The sequence below is a fragment of the Lepidothrix coronata genome, unplaced genomic scaffold, assembly GCF_001604755.1.
Source record: "Lepidothrix coronata isolate B3197 unplaced genomic scaffold, Lepidothrix_coronata-1.0 Scaffold36, whole genome shotgun sequence".
NCBI classification, from domain to species: domain Eukaryota; kingdom Metazoa; phylum Chordata; class Aves; order Passeriformes; family Pipridae; genus Lepidothrix; species Lepidothrix coronata.
In genome coordinates, this window is record NW_016690216.1 from 5105980 (window position 1) to 5126484 (window position 20505).

Genomic DNA, 20505 nt, shown 5'->3' on the forward strand with positions numbered 1-20505 from the left:
ATGTTTCCTTTTGATGTACCTACATCGTCCCCGTGTTGTTCACTGGGTATATTTTAAAATTAGAAATGCTGAGATCTGGTACCAAAAGTAGCTAAGTTAGTATAGATATGCTTAACCTAATTACTATATTGTAGATATATTTATTGACCTACCTCTATCATCATTTAAAGGATATAACAAAACTACAATTAGTGCTGTGTAAGTTAATCTTGCCTTTTAAGTTACAAAAGCATTGCTGTTTTGTTATTTTATTGATCAACTTTCATGCCTTTGAAAATACAAATTCCAGAATGACATCATGCCCAGTAGGAGTAATTAAAGCTATCTGATGAGGGAATTTAGAAGTTGAAAGGGATGATTGTAATTGATCCTGATTCAATCCTATTACAGCTTTTTATAGTTTAAGCTCTAGAGAAAGCAAACTCCTTGTCAAGGCTTTATTTTACAGATTCCTTTGTGTGTGCTATGCTTGCTGGTCTCTACTTTCCCTTTTAATTTTTTTTTTTCCTGTAGTAAATAATGAGCTGCCGCCTGAAATCCGGCTTGCCAGTGGTCAGCTAATGGGTGATGACCTGTCCCTCCTTACTGCAGGAGAGCTGTCACCTTATATCAGTGACCCAGCGCTGAAGCTATTCCAGTGTGCTGTTTGCAACAAATTCACCTCTGACAGCCTGGAGGCCCTAAATGTGCATGTGAGCAGTGAGCGCTCACTCCCCGAAGAGGAGTGGAGGGCTGTAATTGGAGACATCTACCAGTGCAAGCTCTGTAACTACAACACTCAGCTCAAAGCGAACTTCCAGCTCCACTGCAAGACTGACAAACATATGCAGAAATACCAACTGGTGGCTCACATTAAAGAAGGCGGCAAAACTAATGAGTGGAGGCTGAAGTGTATTGCCATTGGCAACCCAGTTCACCTAAAATGTAACGCCTGTGACTATTACACCAACAGCGTGGATAAATTGCGCTTACACACTACCAATCACAGGCACGAGGCAGCCCTGAAACTGTACAAGGTAAGCCAGTGACAGCAACTTCAGTCAGCACCAAGTAGGCGAGGAAATTACCTGTTTCAGTGCTTATCAAACAAATCTTTGATTAATTGGCAGAGTAAATGTTTATTGAACATGCGTAGAATCAAACAAAAACTATGCAGGTTAGTCAGGGAGGAGTACTCCAGATGAGTCCCATTGATTCTCCCAGGGGCCCACTTAGGATGCACTTTCTGCAAACACAGGGTCCATAAGTTTTTTTAAAAACAGTTCTCTCACAGTAAATGACTAGAGGAGTTTTATATCCCTCATAACCTTTTCAGACTTTGTCCATTACATTTTGATCAGAAGCTTGACGGAGATTATGGAAAATTATGATTTTTCCATTCCATGCATAGGGAAGGAGATCACTTTCTGGCATATGTATCTGTTCGCAACCACAATCTATCACAGCCAAGTTATTTTACATTGGTATTTTCGGTAAGCACATGCAACGTGCCACGTTATTACCAAGGATATTCAAAAGTAAGCACTGTCATCCTTTTGTCTGCCCTTCTTTTCCAAGCCAGTAATGATTTTTCACAAACATGAAAGGGTGTGGTGTAGATAAATATGTTAGTAGAATGGCAACTATATTTTTATCTTTACTGGAAAAAACTATGTGGATATAATGAATATGTGGGAGTGATGAATACCATTTATTACACAACTTGTCATGACTTTTTCCAAACCCTAATTATGGGGTAACTTATTTTCTGCAGTGTGTTTACTGGATTGGCTTGATTGTCTTGGTTCATGTACAAAATATAACACATTCATTTCCAAGATGAATAACTTTGTAACTTATTAAAAACTTCTTTTGTCTAGGGGATATAAAAATTCAGGAAATATTGCAAACCATTAGTCACTGTAACAAGCTCTAAATATGATTAGAAAATCCATTTTGCAAGTGTTATCTATTGATTTATACTAGAAATCTGTGATAACTAAACTATCAGGAGTCATCTGCTGATTACAGCAACTATGCTGGTTTTCTAATCATGTTGAAACCGTGTACACACAGAATAAATACAGAAAAGTCTCAGCAGACCTCTAGTTTACAGAAGAAATAATATTTTTCTGGTGTTCAACTGCATTCAAATGGTTAGTCTGAGCTAACAGATGCTGCACATGCAGTAACATGGATTTTCATTTTATAACCTGATAGTTGTAACCTTGGTGTATCTGCTATGAACAAAAATGGCAGTAACATGAGGTTTGGTCTATTATATTGTCCAACAGTGCTGGCTGCTCTGTTAATTTAATAATGTATTTTATTTAAATTACATTTTTCCTTAATTCTAGAAGGGTGTTTGGTTTTTTTGCTAGTTGGGTTTTTTTTTTGCTTTTTTTTTTAAGATCCAAAGTTGTGTTATGAAAAGTGCAAAAAGAGCTGAGAGTCTAGTGACACATTCTAAGTCACATTTTTTTAAATGATCCAAGTTGATCACCATCTCTTTTTTGGAGTGTTAACCTGGATTATTTCAATGATTTGTTTTATAATGCCACCATTCAGAGAGATACTACTGCAAATGGTGTCACAGATAGGAGTGATAGAATAGGAGATGGGAAGGCCGGCAGCTTTCTCAGATGGCTTTAGTTCTCCATTCAGAGACTGTTGAAAGTAGGATGCCAGCTGCTTATTTTTTTAAAAAAAGCTATAGGCATAGCTATGAAGTTACATAAACTATCTACTCAAAACAGTACTGTCTTTTCACTCACTCAACCCGATCCCTACAGAAATGATGATGAAATATGTTTCAGTTTGCAACATGTTCTACAAAATATTTGACGTGGAGTTCTAAGGGAGCGAGTATTATCTCTTAGCCCTCATCACTAAAAATGTCCTGCTGCTGAATCTGCTTCTTTGCCAGATACCGTTTTATTAGATGGAGCAATAGCACAGTAGTGCCTATGTGGTGCTGCTATCATACGTAGCAAATGGCCACCACTAGCCTTTAGAGTTCAGTCTCTGTATCAGTTAAAGACATCCTGGTGCAAAAGGATTCCGTAAACTGTTAGAATAAATATGGAAAAGTATCAGCAGACCTCCAGTTTAAGCAAGAAATAACATTCTTCTGGTGTTCAACCACATGCAGATGGTTGGTTTGAGTTAACACATGCTGCACATGGAGTAACATGGATTTGCATTTTACAGAAGGACAATTGGAAGTGTCAAAAGTTTCTGTCCCTCATGACTTCTTACAGAGGCTTGAACATATGAACCTCACTAGGTTTAGTGACTCTGAGAAAGCAGATAGCGTATACACACACACATTATTTTTTATATAATTTCATTTTAAGGCTAATTTGAAGGAGAGGAATGTCTCATTTAAAACATCAACTGAGGTATTAGTATTATTTTTTAAGACTTGGGGTTGGCAGTGAAGTGCTACAATATGTTCCAAATGACCAAAATGTTCCGGATGTGTGTGCTTTATAAGAGAATGTAATGCCTCTGTACGTCACCCAGAAAACTTTCCTCTTAATTGTGGGTGTACATTCAGGCCTCAAGGTGAAAATGAGATTTTGAAAGTCTGTTATTTGCTAGCTAACTTGATAGTTTTGTCAGGTCTTGGTCAAACCGTTGACACCAAGGGAGTTGTAAACTTTTTTCCTCTTGATACATCAGATAAACTTTTAGAGCACCTAAGGAAAAAATGAACATTAATTTGCATGAATAATAGATATATGCCTTGGGAGTGATACTGAATATTCATGAATTGTGTTTATATTCAAGCAGCTCCTCTTAACTCTTTTAAAATTAAGGTGCTGTGAATATGGTTTGGCAATAAAAACTTTAATACTAAAACCATCTGAAAGCACGGAAAAAGAATATTTGACTTTTTTCCTTTGCTTTGTCAAGTACCTCAAAGTTTTTCTTTAGTCATTTATATTTATTTAAATGTTATTGTTTTATGAATTTTCTTTTTAAAAATGTTGCCGTAACAGCTTGATTTCTCTTCCTGTGCTGATGGAATAAAAGTACGTCTTTTCATAACCATAGCTTTTAAAGTAACCGTGAACATCAGAGCTTCTCTTCTGAAACTGTATAATTTTAGGCAGTACGGAAATATCACTTTTAGAGTTAGATTCTAAATGTGGGAAAGTGAAACCTTTAGCTGTTTTCTAAGTTATTTAAAAAAGAAATGGCCTGATTGTTCCTTACAGAAGTGCAGTATTCAAGTGGTGTTGGTAATGTGGCTACTAGGAACCAGAACAAAGACGACCTTACCCTGAGTGAACTCAGCTTGGCCTAATGAATTTCCCAAAGACTTAAGTTTGGAATTGTGGAACTCGATGTAAGCAAATTAAACCACAGAAGAGTTGCAAGTTCTTGGCAGCATCCATCAAGAAGCATTCAGTGACTCCATAAGTAAACAGAGAAAGCTTCTATAGCAAGAGTGCATTTCCATTCTGCAGGAAGAAGTGTTCAGCTTCTGCAGATCTGGGAGGCTGAGGCAGGACAGTGATGTGTCTCTGTGGATGTAAAGTACATATAGCTGGAACTGCTTTTAAGGCAGCCATTTTGTAGCTTGATCAAATAGCTTTTGATTCAGGGAATGGCATATATCACGTCATGTGCTTATAAAATAATTTTCAAATACTTTATTAATAAATACAGGGTAGCCTTTTTGCAGAGTAAACTGGGATGGCTGAAGAGCTTACTTAACCAAGTAACTGAACGGCATGATCGATTTCTAATCACAAGTAAATATTCGAAGTTAGTCTATCAAAAATATTATTCAATTTGCTGATAATAGCTTTAATAGTCGGTGCTTTTATATTGGATGTTTACTGCAGTTTACATCGTATATGCAACTATTTAGGAGCTCAGGGAAAGTGACAGGCAGCAGTTAGCAGACTAATACTCAGCTGTGTGAAAACTACCTTGGTTTTCCCTTTATTGACAAAATATTGATCCATAACACTATTAATGCTATGATTGTCAGTTAAATTTGGGTAGATCACTTTACCTCTCATGTTCTCAAATGGCAAAGATATTACCCCAAAGGAATGACCTGATTTCAGTTTAAGAAGGTTACAGGTTAAAGGTTAGCTCAAAAGCATCATCTGCCTAGCTGCTTAACTTTAAACTGATCAATTTAATGAAAATCTGTTTTGCAGATGGTGTTGTAATGTCTTTGGCAGGATTTAGGCAGCTTTAACATTAGACGTATGCTAGTAAAAATTATTTCTTTATTTGACCAGAACAACACCTTTCCTTTTATGTTTTAAGGTAAAAGGCATGTGGGATATGGTATTTTGGCAAAGGACCCTGAAGCAGAAAGTGTTGATGGTCTTTCCATATGGGCTCAAAAACAGAATACCCCTATGTCTATTGCTAACGATGACTGAAGAAACAAACAAAGCTGTATTCATTTTTTTACCATAATGTTTTACTTTGAACCCATAAAAAAGCATTTAAGTCAGAACTGTCCTTGAAAAAGGCTTGTCTTCTTTGCCTAGGGTGGAATGCAACAGCATTAACTTTTTTAACCTGGCAGAGCTCGCTGATTGTCTCTTACAGACTTTGTATTTGTAGATCAGCAGTATTCTGTTCCCTACTCACAAACCGAGCAGTAATTGTGTTACTTAGCTGTAGATACTATAAATAAGAAGGCAAATTAGTCAATCCAAATGGTAAGTTTTATCTGATGGAGGTTTTCTGAATAAACAAAGAGTGAGATCCTTGGGAGTGTAAAGCAGACCTTTGTGTTTATTTCTTCTGAGAATCTGGCCCTCACAGTTTTTGCCAAAATAATTAAGTTTCCGCACAAGCATGTCTTTCTATTTTCAGATGTATGCAATTCAAGAGGAATTTCTTGGGCTGCTAATGCAATACTACTATATGTTAGCTTTGTAATTAGCTAGGACTATATCCCTTTGCTGAAATGCATTGTAATATTACACACACAAGCATAATTTGCATGTAAGCAGTCATGAAAGTGGTGCCCTTTGTTTCATATTGACTTTCCAACTTATTTAAAAGAGAGTTTACAATGAGCCTTTGTTTTGTCTGCAAATGATCATAAACATCTTTCTAAAGAGCCCAATAAAATGAGATAATCACAAATGTATAACATCACATATTGAAAGGGTGGAAGAACAAACAAGGCTTTTACTATATTTTATAGGCTGGATTTATAGTCTGTCCTTGGGTCACTTAGGGCCAAGAATTTTCACGGTTAGCTGCTTGGTCCTGCTAGCTAGCATCCTCTGCAGGAAATGCAAATACCGTGCAGCACCTGCTTGTCAGCTGGGGTTCTGCACTGCTTTTTTTAAAGTGAGGTGTCCACTTCTCTGCTGTTTCAAAGTCAAAAGCTTAATTAGACCAGCTCTTTTTCTGCATCTGTCATCAGCGAAGCAGAATAGTCTGTCTGGATTCCATAATGCTGTTTGCATATTTGGATTTTAAATCAGCCAGGGATATTGAATGCTTTGCTCATCTTTATCACGTGCAAGAGGCACAAGTGGGATTTAGTGCTTAGGTAACTTTAGTGTAACAGTTCCCCAAGGAACACTGCTTGGTTTTTTCTCATTATCCTCGTTCTGGATGAAAGCATCGTTGTTAGGAATTAACAACCGAGGGGGGTGTGAAGTATATGCATGTGGGGACGAATGGACTCACAGCCCAAATCACTTTGTTTGCTTTACTCTGTTTGACATGAAATGTTCGTGCTTGATCAGCCTGGAATTAACAGAAAGTCACATTCTTTTCATTTCAATTGTCCTGCACTAACTTTTTAATATAAAATCAAATATCCTAGATATGTGCCAGTTCAATTATTGAACTATCATTGTCCCAGTATGACGGTAAAAGAGGTCAGGAGATTGTGCAGCATTGATTTGCATAAAAATCATTGTGGAAAGGAAATTGGAATATGTCTGCACATCTGAGGAGCCAAACCATGCTTTGCTTAATCTTATTCCTGTTGTTTGTTTAGGTGAAGAAAACTGTTTTCAGTGATAAACAGAAGTTACTCTAATTTGCTCCTCAACACAAACCTCATGATACAGAGGATAGAGGGTATTTTTAAATTTTTTTATAGTACTTATGTTCATTTAGTACTTATGTTCATTTAAGCTTTTAAATATTTTATGGAATTTAATTTACACTGCAAGTTGTAGTTACTGTGATTCAGACTATGCTGTTGTGCTTACATGTATAAAGAGACACTTGTGTTCAAAGAACACACTGTCTAGTCACAGATATACATACATTGTGTAAAGATATCAATAATGTATATGTTTACTGTATGTACTTGTACGCTATAGACAAGTACATTTATTAAAAACAAACAAACAAAAACTTGGCTAAAAAAATAGCAATTTCAAACCTATTATTTTCATTATAAATTTAAAATAAAATAGTAGAGAAATAATTTTCACATATTTCATGTATATTTAGTTTGATATTCAGATGTCTGGCTCTCAGATAGTCCTATCTAATGGTTCTTGTAAAAAAAATAGCATACTTTATATTCAGCTTTACACTAAAACAAAAAGGTGCTCTCAAATCGCAGTTTAAAGAGTCTCGTGTTCTTCTATTGAAATACTGTCCAGAATCCCAGTCTGTGAGCTGTTTTGGGTGAGATTGTGTAAGGCTACTCTTTAAAAAGAGGCTGTACCAGACCAGTTCGACATGACTTCTGGTGTGCAGCCTGCCCAGTGGAACCCGACCTAGTGCCTCCTCTTGGAGAGTAGAAGTGAGCAAGGAGGAGAGCAAAAGCAGTAGAAAGAGGATCAGCCTCCTTTATTCAGTATGCTCAACACAAAAAATGGCTGTATAACAGCTGTTTTTTATGCCTGGAGTTCTTTCATTTTGACGTTAAGAGAAATATGTATTTATTGCTAATTGAGATTCAAACTAGAGATGCAGTGTATAGTGTATATAAGAGCATTATGTCAATGAGAGTGCATGTGTATGTGTGCATTAATAGATTGCAGCTATGGATTTGGCAACCACTCCCTCCCAGCCTTGCAACATAGATTTTCTTGTTACCCTTAGGAGATTTTAGCTGATATTATGCAACTTACTACAAGTGTCTTCTCTAGAATTGTAATTAGTTTGCCAGACTCTCCCAGGTGAGATTTTTCTCCATGCTCTCTTCCATATATTTAAAAATGAGCAGTAAAAAAAATAAAAAGACTGAGGCACTACAGGAAAGTTATATTTTGATATGCATATGTGTAATTCAGGTTTGCCATTGCTTTTGTTAAGTGATTTAGAAGAAACTTTCCCTTGGTCTATGCATTTGTTAATTCATCCAGACAAAATGCCAGAATTGTGATATTATAGGAGGGTTGGTGGGAGTAAAACCTTAGAGACCTTGTGTGTAGAGGACTGAGATTTGAGCTGTTTGATACACAGCTCTTAAGACTGTATTGGCGCTATATATGTCTATATTGCTAGACAGATAAATTCATTTTCTGCATTTCTTTTTTTTTTCCTCCTTTGGGGTATCACTAGAGCAATGCTCCAGAAAAGGATAAGAAAGGACAGTGAAGAGGCTGGTGTGAAATGATGAGTAATGCCATTTCTGTTAGATTCAGCAAGAATTGGGCCCAATGCAGGAGACATGTTTCATTGGATAAACTTCTGTGTGTGCTTGTGGGTAAAATACAATACAGTACAACAGGAAGTAGGTACTAATTACATTAAACATGAGTAGGGTTTTTATGTTAATAAACCATTAATTATAAGTGATAGTTTGTAGTATTTTTTGATCCTGATGGTCTGCCTGTTAGACTGCTGTAGTTAAACCAGGCACATAGTTCAGACTGATCATCATACAACCTCATGCTGATATATAAAAAAAACTGAAGGTTTGCTAAGAACTGCAAGACCTTTGCTTTGTGGACAGCCATGAAGGATGATGTCATGGAAATGACCCCCTTGGTTTGCAGCAGAAGGTGCCAACCCTGCAGTTCTACAGCAGACAGATACACAGAGAATTGTGCACCATAGCCTTGGGGGAAACTGCATGTTCTACTCTCCCGGTGGGAAGGAAGGCATTAAGATAATCCTTAGCTTTTAAAGGCGGGGGCATTGAAGGAAACAAAAATTGAGCAAAGGTAGTCCTTGAATGATGAAGTGTGCAGATTCCCATGCCTTGGGCATCTTACTGCAGTAGCAGCTACAGTAATGAAAAAAATGGTTTTGTCATATACAAGGAGTATGAGCAATACTCCTTGGCTATATGCATGAGTGGGAAACTACATATTGCTAATGAAAACCATGAATGGTAATATACTAACGTTATTCCAAGAGTGAGCATTTGACTATCTGGGTTACCTAGCAAAAATGTAATTTTTTATATTTAAAATTGTTATCCTAGAGCGTTAATCAAACCATGCTGTTCCCATGATTCACATGTCTAAATTACATGACTGTGTAACTACTTTTATATAGTTTGTTTATATAGATTTTTACTGGATTGTGTGCAGGCAGCCTAGCATACAGAGACAGTGTTCAGGGTTCTACCCAAAGACAGTGTTTATTTGTAGTCTCTGTTCTCCCTTGTAACCTCTCCCAAAGAAGAATATACACTTCCTTATGCTGCTACTGGAGAAAAGAACCATAGAGCCACCTCCACCCATAAAGACAGCATGGAATCTGGTGTTCAGGGATAGTTTGTACCCAACCTTTTACAGAAAAATAGGTTACTCTAGGTCAGAGAAAGTTCAAGATCAATCCTATTGTGATGACCCTGTTTAAAACAAAGGCCTACAGTGGAAACTCTTCTTACAAGAACTTTATCGGGCAATTCCAATGGTCTATATCTTCTCATTTTAAGTTTTTTTTTTTCCTTTGGCATTCTAAGCTTTAGACCTTTAGGCCCTAAGTTTGGGCCTATAGCAGTCCTTTGGTGGGGGAGGTCAGTTGTCTCCCTGACTTTATTAAGAATGAAGGTATTTTCCATGGAAAATCCTGAAAAGCTACAAGTAGCTCAAGTATCATAACAGGTATGACTGCTATTATCCTTATGCTAAATTCAAAACTCTGGGTCGTAACGGAAAAAGAGAAGGAAGGACACTTCTTATTCATAGAATCAGAATTTCTGGTGTTGTAAGGGACTTATAAGGATTATTGAGTCGAACTCCCTGCTCTTCGCAAGTCTACCTAAAACTAAACAATATGAGTAAGAGTATCATCCAGATGCTCCTTAAACTGACAGGCTTGGTGCTGTGACCACTTCCCTTGGGAGCCTATTCCACTGACCAACCATCCTCTCAGTAAAGAACCTTTTCCTAAAGTCCAATCTGAACTTCCCCTGATACAGCTTCATACCATTCACACAACAGTGTTCATATTTTCTGTGTAACCTAGACAAAAACTTGCTCTATGGGAAATAGATTGAGGCAAAAAAATAACAAAGTTTTCTAATTGAATAAACACTTTGTGAATGACCAGAAGCTTGATATTTTTGCAACTAGAACAATGAAACAAAGTCTAAAGAGGATCTTGGTATTCTTGCTCTTTGTGTCATGAGAGCATGGAAAAAGGCTTGATTTACCACTGAAATGAGACAGCTTTTAGTATCTAGATGTTACTATTTTGGAAACACCCTTTGGCATTTGCAGATATGTATGCAGCTAATGAATGACTGGAAATTAGGAAAAAAATGAGGCTGAACTGCAAGTGTTTCTGAAAACCTTATGTCCTTATTTGTTCAGGAACTTCTGTGACTCAAAATCTTTGACCCAGGAGGAAGTTTGGACCCTGCTGGGATATATCAGAGCAAGATTTTCTGAAGTCAGCTCTCAGATGACAAAGATCACAGGCCACAAAAAATGGTTTAAGACTAATTTTATGACATTTCTGACCTGGAGTTTGGGCAGATTTGAAAGTACTGCTGTAGTGTTAGTCCCCTGGGACTAACCCCATTGCGGATGCATCTCAGTAATAGGTGTTGTACGTAGGCTGTGGATATCCTTTGTCACTGTTTAATTTACTAAGATAGTCTCATAGGTCATGGTGAATTGGATATGCTGTCAATGTGCTCTGTCTCTCTTTTCCTATCTCCATTGGTATGTTTTGTAGCGTGTCAGGCTTCAAAAATATCTTCACAACACTTGAATTTCTGTGACTTATAGAACTCAAGGAATGGAAATCTTTGTAACTAGTCATTAGGACTGCTTACAGGTATTTTTTGAAAAAGGATTTGCTCTTTCACTGACACTTTGTAGTTTCAGATTTTTTTTTCATTTCTGAAAAACAAAAATAGGTTTGTGGGATCATCTGTGACTTGACATGTTACATGTAGGACCTGGATCCAGAAGTCTTGCTAGGGTACTTCATTTTTTTCAGGAGTTCTCCACTGAATTCTGTGGCCTCAGCTACCTCAAAAATACCAAACATGATTAAGTTTGGTATTTGCCCCAGAACATTTTGGGGCAAACAAAGGATGAGAGCTATGCTGGTTTTGAAGTGTTCTGTGTATGTAATAATTTTTATGAAATGGAGGAGAGTTGAGCTGGTAATCAATAAAAGGAGAACTTTGAAATCTTGTGCTACAACCTGTATCCCAGAGCTTTTGTGCTCTCCAGATACAAAGGTTTTGTGCCTCATGTGTCCACAACAGGAACTAAGCAAATGTCTCTCCTTTACTTCTAGTAGTTGTTTGTCCTAGTAGATTTAGAAGGTAATGTCAATACTGTCTGGAGTAAGAAACAGAGCATGGCCTTGGGGAAGAAGAAAATTTGTCTCTAACCAAGCAGAGGTGAGTGAAAGGTTGGCCCCTGGTATATTTGACAGTCTAAATGGACCTTATAGAATTATAATTAAGCATAACACTTAAACATATGCAGACAGAAAGACGGACATATGTGAAGAAATTATCTTTACATGTATTTAATAGAGTGTCTGTAATTGGGAAGGATGAATTACAGTATTGGGAAGAATGAGTTAGAGATGGAGTCTGAAGTTGTTCATGCTCACAAGATCACAGAGAGAGAGATATTATCCAACACTAGTGTTAGGGAGAAAATCACAGTTGTTGAAGACTGGGTTTCTTGCACAGGGAGTGCAGTGGAGGTAAACAAAAAGCTGTGTGTGTACTTATAAAAGTGTACACTTCCCAAGAGCATAAACAATTTAAAAACTATGTGCTTCCATACATACCCCAGGCTGCTACATCACCTTCTATAATGTTGTCCAAAGGTCTATATATGTCTGCTGTAATAAAGGTTGGGTTTCCATTTTTGTTCTATTTTCCTTCTCCCGGTTACTCATAATTTTCTTATAGACACTTTTAGGGATAAAATTATCAGGATTTGGTCTGGGTGTAAAGAATATTTCTTTTTTCTTTGGAGCTCTTTCTGAGTCACTTAATAATGAGATATCTTTCCAACCTGTCCTAATGAAAAATACTCCATTGCAAATAAAGTTAGTTAAGTACATTTCATGCAGTGGCTGTCCATAACAGAAGAGAATGCTATTTTAAAAGCAACAACACATTAATAGGCCAACTATGCAATCATTGTCCTATCACAGCAAATTATGCCATTAATCCATGTTATCTAATCTCTTTGCTACAGACTGGCTAACAACAGTTGCTTCTCAGAGCAAAGCAAAAAAAAAGTAATTTCATGGGCAAATATGGAATAATGTTACTCATACAGGAAAATTCTTTTTCTTCTCTTATGTCCTCTGTACTTAACAATGAATTAACATCATATGAATTCAAGTATATATTTTTCTCTCCAAAGTGGTCTTGGGGTAGCCTTATAGGTACACAAACATCAAATAATTTTATAAACTGAATTCTTGGCTCAATCACATGTAGGAGGAAAGAGTTCAACAAGTCAATTTAACCTGCATATAAATATATTTTTTTTCAGCTTTAAAAAATTTCTAGCGTTAATTTGTTAAATTTTGTTTGTTTTTATTCATCTGGTAACAGAACAAAAAAGATCACGTGTTCTTATATTCTTTGTGGTCTTTCTACATAATCGTTATAGCTTCATAATAATCTTTGTGATTATTTTATGGTCTTTTTATCACGCCTGTCTTTTATTTACACTTTTAATGCACCAAAGAATTTCAGTCTATTCAGTGTTGCTTTTGGTGGAAATTTTTCCACATTTCTGCTAATCCTGTCGCTGATCTCTGAACTCCTTCTACCACTGCTGAATTTTTCTTGAGATACATAGATATTTCAGAACTGAACACGCTGTTCTCAGTGGAACTGTATGATCTTACTGTCCCATGCCTGGTGCATCCAAAAATATAATCTGCTTTAAACAAATCCTACTGCATTCTGTGCTGGAAATATGTTGCTTTTCATTACATGTCTCTTCCCACGCCCCCCACTTCATACTGATCCTGAAGTGTCCTAGAGTGGTTGCATTTAACTTAGACACCAGTAACATGTTTGATTGATTCAAAGTATTCCTTCTAATATACATTTTCTTGGATTTGTCAGTACTGAATTTTGTCTGCATGCTCAGCTATCTTGAAAACTATCTGGCATTCCTGAGGGTTCTTTGGCTGCTCTTGCCTGGCATAAATTCATTTATGACTTCTGCAAGATCAGTCCTAGTTTGATGTTAGAAGACATGGGGGTAACTTCTGTTAAATGACCTGCTAGTTCCTCTAGCTTGTTTTCTATCTGTCAGTATCCAATCCATGAGTTGTTTTGCCTCTGTTTTAGGTGCCTGTATTAAATGCTTAGGCTGCTTCCTGCATAGCCAGTTGAGAGCTAAAAACTCCGGCTCTGAATTACCCCATGGAAGAATTATTTTCCCCCTAATATTAGGAGAGTGGAGGAAAGAAGCATCCCCTTACGCCCATGTCACCTTTCTGTCTCTTCAGATAGCTGCCTCCTGTTGCTTTCCCATATGTATTGCTATACATAGTGGCTTGGTGTTCAAATGCCTGTAGGCAGTTAACTGTTTGCTGAGCCTGAAGAATAGAAATAACTAATTAACCATCTATCTGCAAATATTTACCCCAGATATCCATTTACTGGTGCAAAATAGAAGAAGTTGTTTCTGCGCCTGGTCTGCAAGGCTAAGGCATAACTGAAATTGACTCTTTGTAGTGTGCTCTTTTTATACTGTTCAGTGCTAACTTTAATGTATTATTGATTGTTATTAAGGTACACCATGAAATACAGATGGGATGTCTGTTGTGGTTGAACTCATACTGTGGGAGCTACGTTGACTTTTGGATTGTTCTGGCCTTCATGCTGCTTGACATCAAAACCTTTCACATTAGGGTTTAGAAGAGAAAAAAATATGTGGTATCTAAGTTACCCTGTATGTAGTGTGAAGTAATGTGAAAATATGATGCCAAATGCCCTCTCCACCAAGTCAGTACAAAATTTGAAATGAAATACTGATTTCAGAGCAAGCCAGGAAGCTCCCAAGTCCCTGTGTGAGTATATAAAAACACTAGTTTAGGACAGTCACTACCTGAATTTAAATCAGCTGTGCTACCTGTGAGTAGAGAATGAAGTGATAAAAGTGGAGGCATTAGGGGTCTGATTTTCAGGAATGGTTAGTGCTAATGGCTCCTGCTGGTGGCATGTGTTTAGCATCCCGGGATCCAAGGTCACACTCAGGTGGTGATCAGCTCCTCTGTGCTGACTGCCAGCCTCTCTCCTTGCACAGCTCTCTTGGCTGGATGTATTGGCTGGTTTGAAATACACAAAAATTGCATCGGAGGATCAATTACTGCTGAAATGTCACTACTGAACCCTGTAGTAGTGCTAATTAGTTAAAGCCAAAGAGGCATTTATCTTGGCAGTAGATCACTACATATTTTTTTCACAAAATTAGGTTTGAAATACTTTAGATTCTTTCCCCTCCCTCTTTCTGAAAAGTTGAAGTATATAAATATTGAGGATTTTTTCCTTTTTTATTTCCTACGCCCCCATAAAATGAAATACATATAAATGGTTCTCACTATGTCCAGCAGTTTGCATCTTAGAATAACTCACTTTTGTTTGAAACTCTTAAAGAGGGTATTAGTCATTGGAGAAAACTTGAAATAAGGAAACGTATCACAAACACAGTCACAGGACAACCCTTTCTAACTTTAGCCAGGTCCCTTTCTACCATTAATGGGGCGACAGAAATGGGGTATTTGATGCAAGTTCCCTGCAGTGGGGGAGGGCAGGGTTATTCTGCTTGTGCCAAGGAGTCCCGGCTGTCAGGTAGCCAGCTGTGTGGGCACTGTCCTTCCCACGGGCCATGTCAGGAGGAGACCTGGGAAGGTCAGTAGCTATAGCCCATGTAAGTGTGTCTGTGATGAGGGTGAAATCCCCGCTACACAGGGAGACGTGGGGAGCTACCAGGCAGAGCTGGCTCAGCGGGATGGTGGTGACTGCAGGAAGCTTTTTATCTGGTACAGAAAGGCAGTGGCTGCTGTCACAAGCTGTAGGGTCTGACTGCAGTCTTCTGTTTTGATCCCTTGCTCAGGTAGGTTTCATTTCTTATGTGCTCACCTTGCAGGGAGCCTGCCTGGGCTGTGTCAGCGTGTTCTGGGCTTGGTGAACTATTACAGTTGTTTCCGAGCACCAGTTGTTCTTTTGTGGTGCTAAAACATACACCAGGCTCTCATTCACACATCCCATCCCCCAACTTTTCATCTAGTATTTTTAGTCTTTGGTGAGGATTATTTCCTCAATTTGCCACAAAAGATACTCAGCTGCCAATGGCATGAGCAGAGTCTGTGAACTATCTTTAGTATGAGGTAGGTCATATTGTTAAACAAAAGTCTAAATATTTACAAAGATACAGGAAAAATACAGGGTTTTTACTGATTTTTATCCTGTATAGAATTTGTTTGAAGCTTTAAAAACATTGTTTGTTTCCTATTAAAATGGTGATGAGAGGAGAGAGTTGGGAAGAATGTAGGCCAAATCCATCTTTGTTGTAGTATTGCTGATCTCAGTAGTATTACTCCAAGGATGGAGTAGTTTTCCAAAACAACAGTGTTTCTTAGCTTGTCAATTGACTGGGACATGGCTCTCCTGTGGTTTGACTATTGTGGTTTGTCACTACTGCGAGAAATTATCCAGTTCAAAAAGTTCTGTTATTTGGGTAATTTCTTGCTGAAATTGATGGTTACTGTTTCTGTTTTTCTCCCAAAGTTTATTTCTAGGACTTTTCCATTTGTTTCTGGTGCTCTAGATAAAAGGCTAGTCACAAAGGAAGAGTCAGAGAAACTGCTCTGCAAAGAGGATGTGTAAAAGAGGAGACAATTTGAATTTGAAAGTGTTTACCCTCTCATGGAAGCAGTTTCCCTGTTTGATACAGAGTGTGAGTTGATATAATAAAATCCACCTCCTAAATATCTTTTACAGATCTAAACAGGTTACTGGGTATTGATAACTGTAACATACTTTGTGGGTGAGTGTACACACTGAGACACCTCATCTGTAGGCCATTTCTCCTCCTAAATTGTTCCACATTTGTGAGCATTTTTAAAGCAGCTACTATTTAAAACTAGAAAGCTTCAACCCTGAAAGGCCCCAACCTGTCAGAAACATTTCCTCCCTTGCCTGAAGCTTGGAATTTCACTCCAAAATGCCAGCTCCCTCAGGATTGTGCACAGTGCCATCCTTGCTTCATGTTTTACTCTTTTGGAACCTCAGTTGTACACTCAGTGTATTACTAGTATTACTACCTCGTCTTCTTCCTGCTCTACCAACATCTCTACATGTCTGTTTTTCACATTGCTATTTGCATGGGGAACGGGGTCATTTCTGCAGCCCTTAGCCTGATTTCATTCTTGCCAAGCCCTAAACTACTTTATATTTTTTCTCTTTTCTGTCAATAATCTTCTTTTCCTCTTTCTTTTGTGTATGTGTGTGTGTTTATGTGCATCATCAGATATGCATTTCTAATTATCTGGGATGAGTGTGATAAAGGTTTTATTGTCTCAAACTTGAGTTGGATATGTTGTTTTAAGTAATAAAGAAAAAGGTATACTGACTATCCCACAGGAAACTATGATACATTTTGAACCTCCTGCATGTTTTGCATTAGGAAAAATATGTTAGAAATTTGCAGAATGCTCTTTACCTGTATCAATACTCTTTTTTCATGATTGTGTGTACCAAGCCCAGCTCCACTAATATTAAAGGGGGAAAAACACCGCTGTGACTTTGTGACTAATATATTTTAGAAATGTCTTACATTTTTCCTATAATAGCTTTTCCATGCATAATAGTGTTTCAGTTTGAATGTCTGACTTCTCGAGGCCTATTAGAACTAAAAAACAAGTACTACTGTCATTCTCTTGGAAAGCTGGAAAATTCCTGCTTGCAGTACTATGAAATTCCTTTTTCAGACTCACAGATCATAAGATTAACACATCATTGGTAGAAGGCCCATCCTGGGTGTTGGCCCAATGTAATCTGAAAGGAAATTATTTCATTCGAAAGCAAGGGAAGAGTCTTGATGGTGGTTTGTAGCAAAACCAAACACTGATTTAAGCTAACTGAGCTTGGAGAATTAACAATAATTGCCCTTGGAGACAATTTTAGGTCTTGTTTCAAGCACAGAGATTTTTTTTGCAACATCTTCTGGGATGCAGTTGAGACTTCTCTGAAGACTATGGTCCTTTACCTTTCACATGACAGGTGTAGAAGTGTGCCTTGGGAGGTCAGAGTGCTCCTTGTGAAGTATGCTGGACCTGTGCTGATTTTACATTGGCAATACAAAATCTTCCGTGTGGCATCAATAAGGCTGGGATACCAGCAAAATATCACAACAATAGTTCCAACTATGGTCTTTCATTCTATTTTGGGTATAACTGGTGGGGGCACGTGTAAATGATTATCTGGCTATATAAAGGTGTCAGACCAGGGCTTTATAGTCACAGTATGTATCCTGATGAGACTCTGTGTTGTTGTTTAGCTAGGGTTAATTTTTGTCCCAACTCAAGCAAAAGGTAAATTTTCCACTAACTTTGGTGGAACTAAGATTTCACACATGACACTTAATTCTGTGCTATATAAAGCTTTGTATGCATACACTTGTGTATAATATATATCACAAGCATGTAAAAATGTGTTTCTGTATATTTTATCAAATTATATAAACTGTGTTTAAACCGTCTAATATGCAGATGCCTAGAATGAATGAACTAAAAAATCTGGATAGTAGTAAAATATGCAGAGAATGTAATGGGGAAGCATTTTTGTCAATTGTAATATTGATAGGTTTTGTTCCCTTTATCAGTTGCCTTCCTCTACTGTAAAATCATGTGGGTTTTTTTCTAGTTGCATCAGTTTTCAGCTACAAATGTTGTACATTATAAAACTGTGTAAAACAGACTAAAATTGGGAAGTAGAAGAACAGATAATCTGAAGATTTAAGTGCTTTGGGCTAACTTCTCTTACCAGCTTTCAGAGATACAGAGGGAGACTGTAGTTGAAACCCCTCATCAGAGAAAAATGAACGTTTTAGTGTTCTCGGACATAATATCAGGCTAACATGCTCCCTGACTGACATCCAGTGCGTACTGTATAATTGCCAGCCTGCTTCTCCAAGTGCCTTGAAGATTACATTTTTTTAATGTCCCAATATTAATAACCAGATGTGATCTTCTTCCTGCCCAGGGGTCAAACTAGCTGGCCAGGTCAGGCTGTTTGTCTGTGTGCACAGACTGTGAAGTCTATTCAGAATGACAGGTACTGGGGGGGGAAGCGGGTAGAGTGTTAACCTCAAGACCACCAAAAGGGACTTCTCCCTGCTGGGAACAAAGACCAGCAGGAGCTTCAGCCTTTTTCAGTACTCCTGGGATTTTAACCAAGTGAACAAAAGATGATGCACAGCTGAAGAAATGCTCTTCGCAGCTGATACATAATTTAAGATGTTCAGTTACAAACAACCGGATATGTATTTGTGATTTCATTTGAGCACTGTCCAATTATCTGCAGTCAGTTAATATTTTGTATGTATAGTTTCTGTGTGCTGCTTTGTATGTTCAGAAGACACTCAATTTCCAGAGACTGAATACATGCTATCCTGGAAAATAGCCCTAGTACTTAAAGAAATAGCGTTAAAACACCAGCAGTTGCTATGGAGTATTTTGTACCTTCTAGTTAATATTTGCCAGTCTATGTATAGAATTATTTTATAATACGATACAGTTTCATTAAACAATATTCTAAAACCATTTATTCCTCACTCTCTCTTTTTGTTAGGTAAAAAAAACATTCAAAAGAAGACGCTATTTGTTTCCTAATTGATTTTCTACGTTAGTTGTTCATTGAATAGATAAGTAGTGCCTGTGATATTTGATTACAGAGCAAGGCACCCATTTAACCTTCCGTTCTTTCCTGGCCAGGATTTCAAATACAATACAACGTTCCTCCCTTAGGCTCAGTAGGATTAGACTGCTAGCAGTAATCCCTGATGCTATGAAATAGACCTGATAGAACTTCAACTCACTTGTTTAGGATTATGCTCATGAATTTCAGTCATCTAGTTGTATTAACCCTTTGGGAACTTGTGTGGTTTATGTTGCTGTAAATAATAAAATATATTGTAATAAACAATGGTAGATGCATATCACAACTTATTTATGTGTTTTAAAGAATTCACTTTTGCTTGGTGATCAAAATGTAAAATTCACATTGAAATGAATTTAACTCCTATAGTATCAATCCTTGGAGTTTCTTTTAATTCTCATGTTCAGATGTCTTTTGCAGTTCAACAGTATCTTTAAACATTCGGTCTCAATTTGGGCATTGCTTTTTAAAAATTATGTAAATAAATTTTAGTTCTCAGAGTTGCATGGAAAGGGCAGACAAGTGATGTCTGCTAACTACAGAGCATCAGTGCAGAATCTCCCTAGTATAATGACTTGAATGCAAGTGTGGTCACATGGTAAAGAGGAGGGGTACTGTTACCTGAGCTATCATTTCCTGGCTTTTCTGCAGATAGCAACAATCCTGATAAGGACAATACTGACTTATGATGACTTATACCCCAATCAAAAAACATAATCAGAGTACCAGAGCATTTCTGATGGACCACTAGACAACTGGCAGACAAAAGTGTTGTTGTAATCACTCCAGATTTGGACTACTCTTTTGAATTGGTGGCTTCTATTTAAATGCTGATTTTTCATCTAGTCAAATGACTGTAGGAAATAACTCTGTACTATCAATAAGAAGAAATAGATCTTCTGTTTCTTTCATTTTCAGGATACTAAAACCCACCAATGAAATAAATATTGTTTCTTATTTCCAGTCTCTTAAACTGTTGAACCTTTAGTTCAAAGGGTCATTAAATATTCATGTACATAACTAATCGTATTGATTATTGAAATGTATATATGTATATGTTTTAGAATATTTTAAGTCAGTTACAATGAAAAATTGTGGAGAGTTTGATGTGGGAACTCCAACGTACTCTCACCTTCTTGGCAGATGATAGAGTCAAATTAGGACTGACTGAATATGCACATTCGGGCATCAGTTGGTTGAACTACTGTCACTTCTATACA

At 37.4% G+C, this 20505-nt stretch overlaps 1 protein-coding gene across 1 annotated transcript in view; it reads left to right on the top strand.

Moving 5' to 3' along the window:
* Positions 1-20505, top strand: part of ZFHX4 (zinc finger homeobox 4) — a 149921-nt gene that overhangs the window by 26990 nt on the left and 102426 nt on the right. The window contains exon 3 of the mRNA XM_017812414.1: positions 514-1016. Coding sequence (XP_017667903.1) covers positions 514-1016 — 503 coding nt within the window. The remainder of the gene's footprint in view (positions 1-513; positions 1017-20505) is intronic.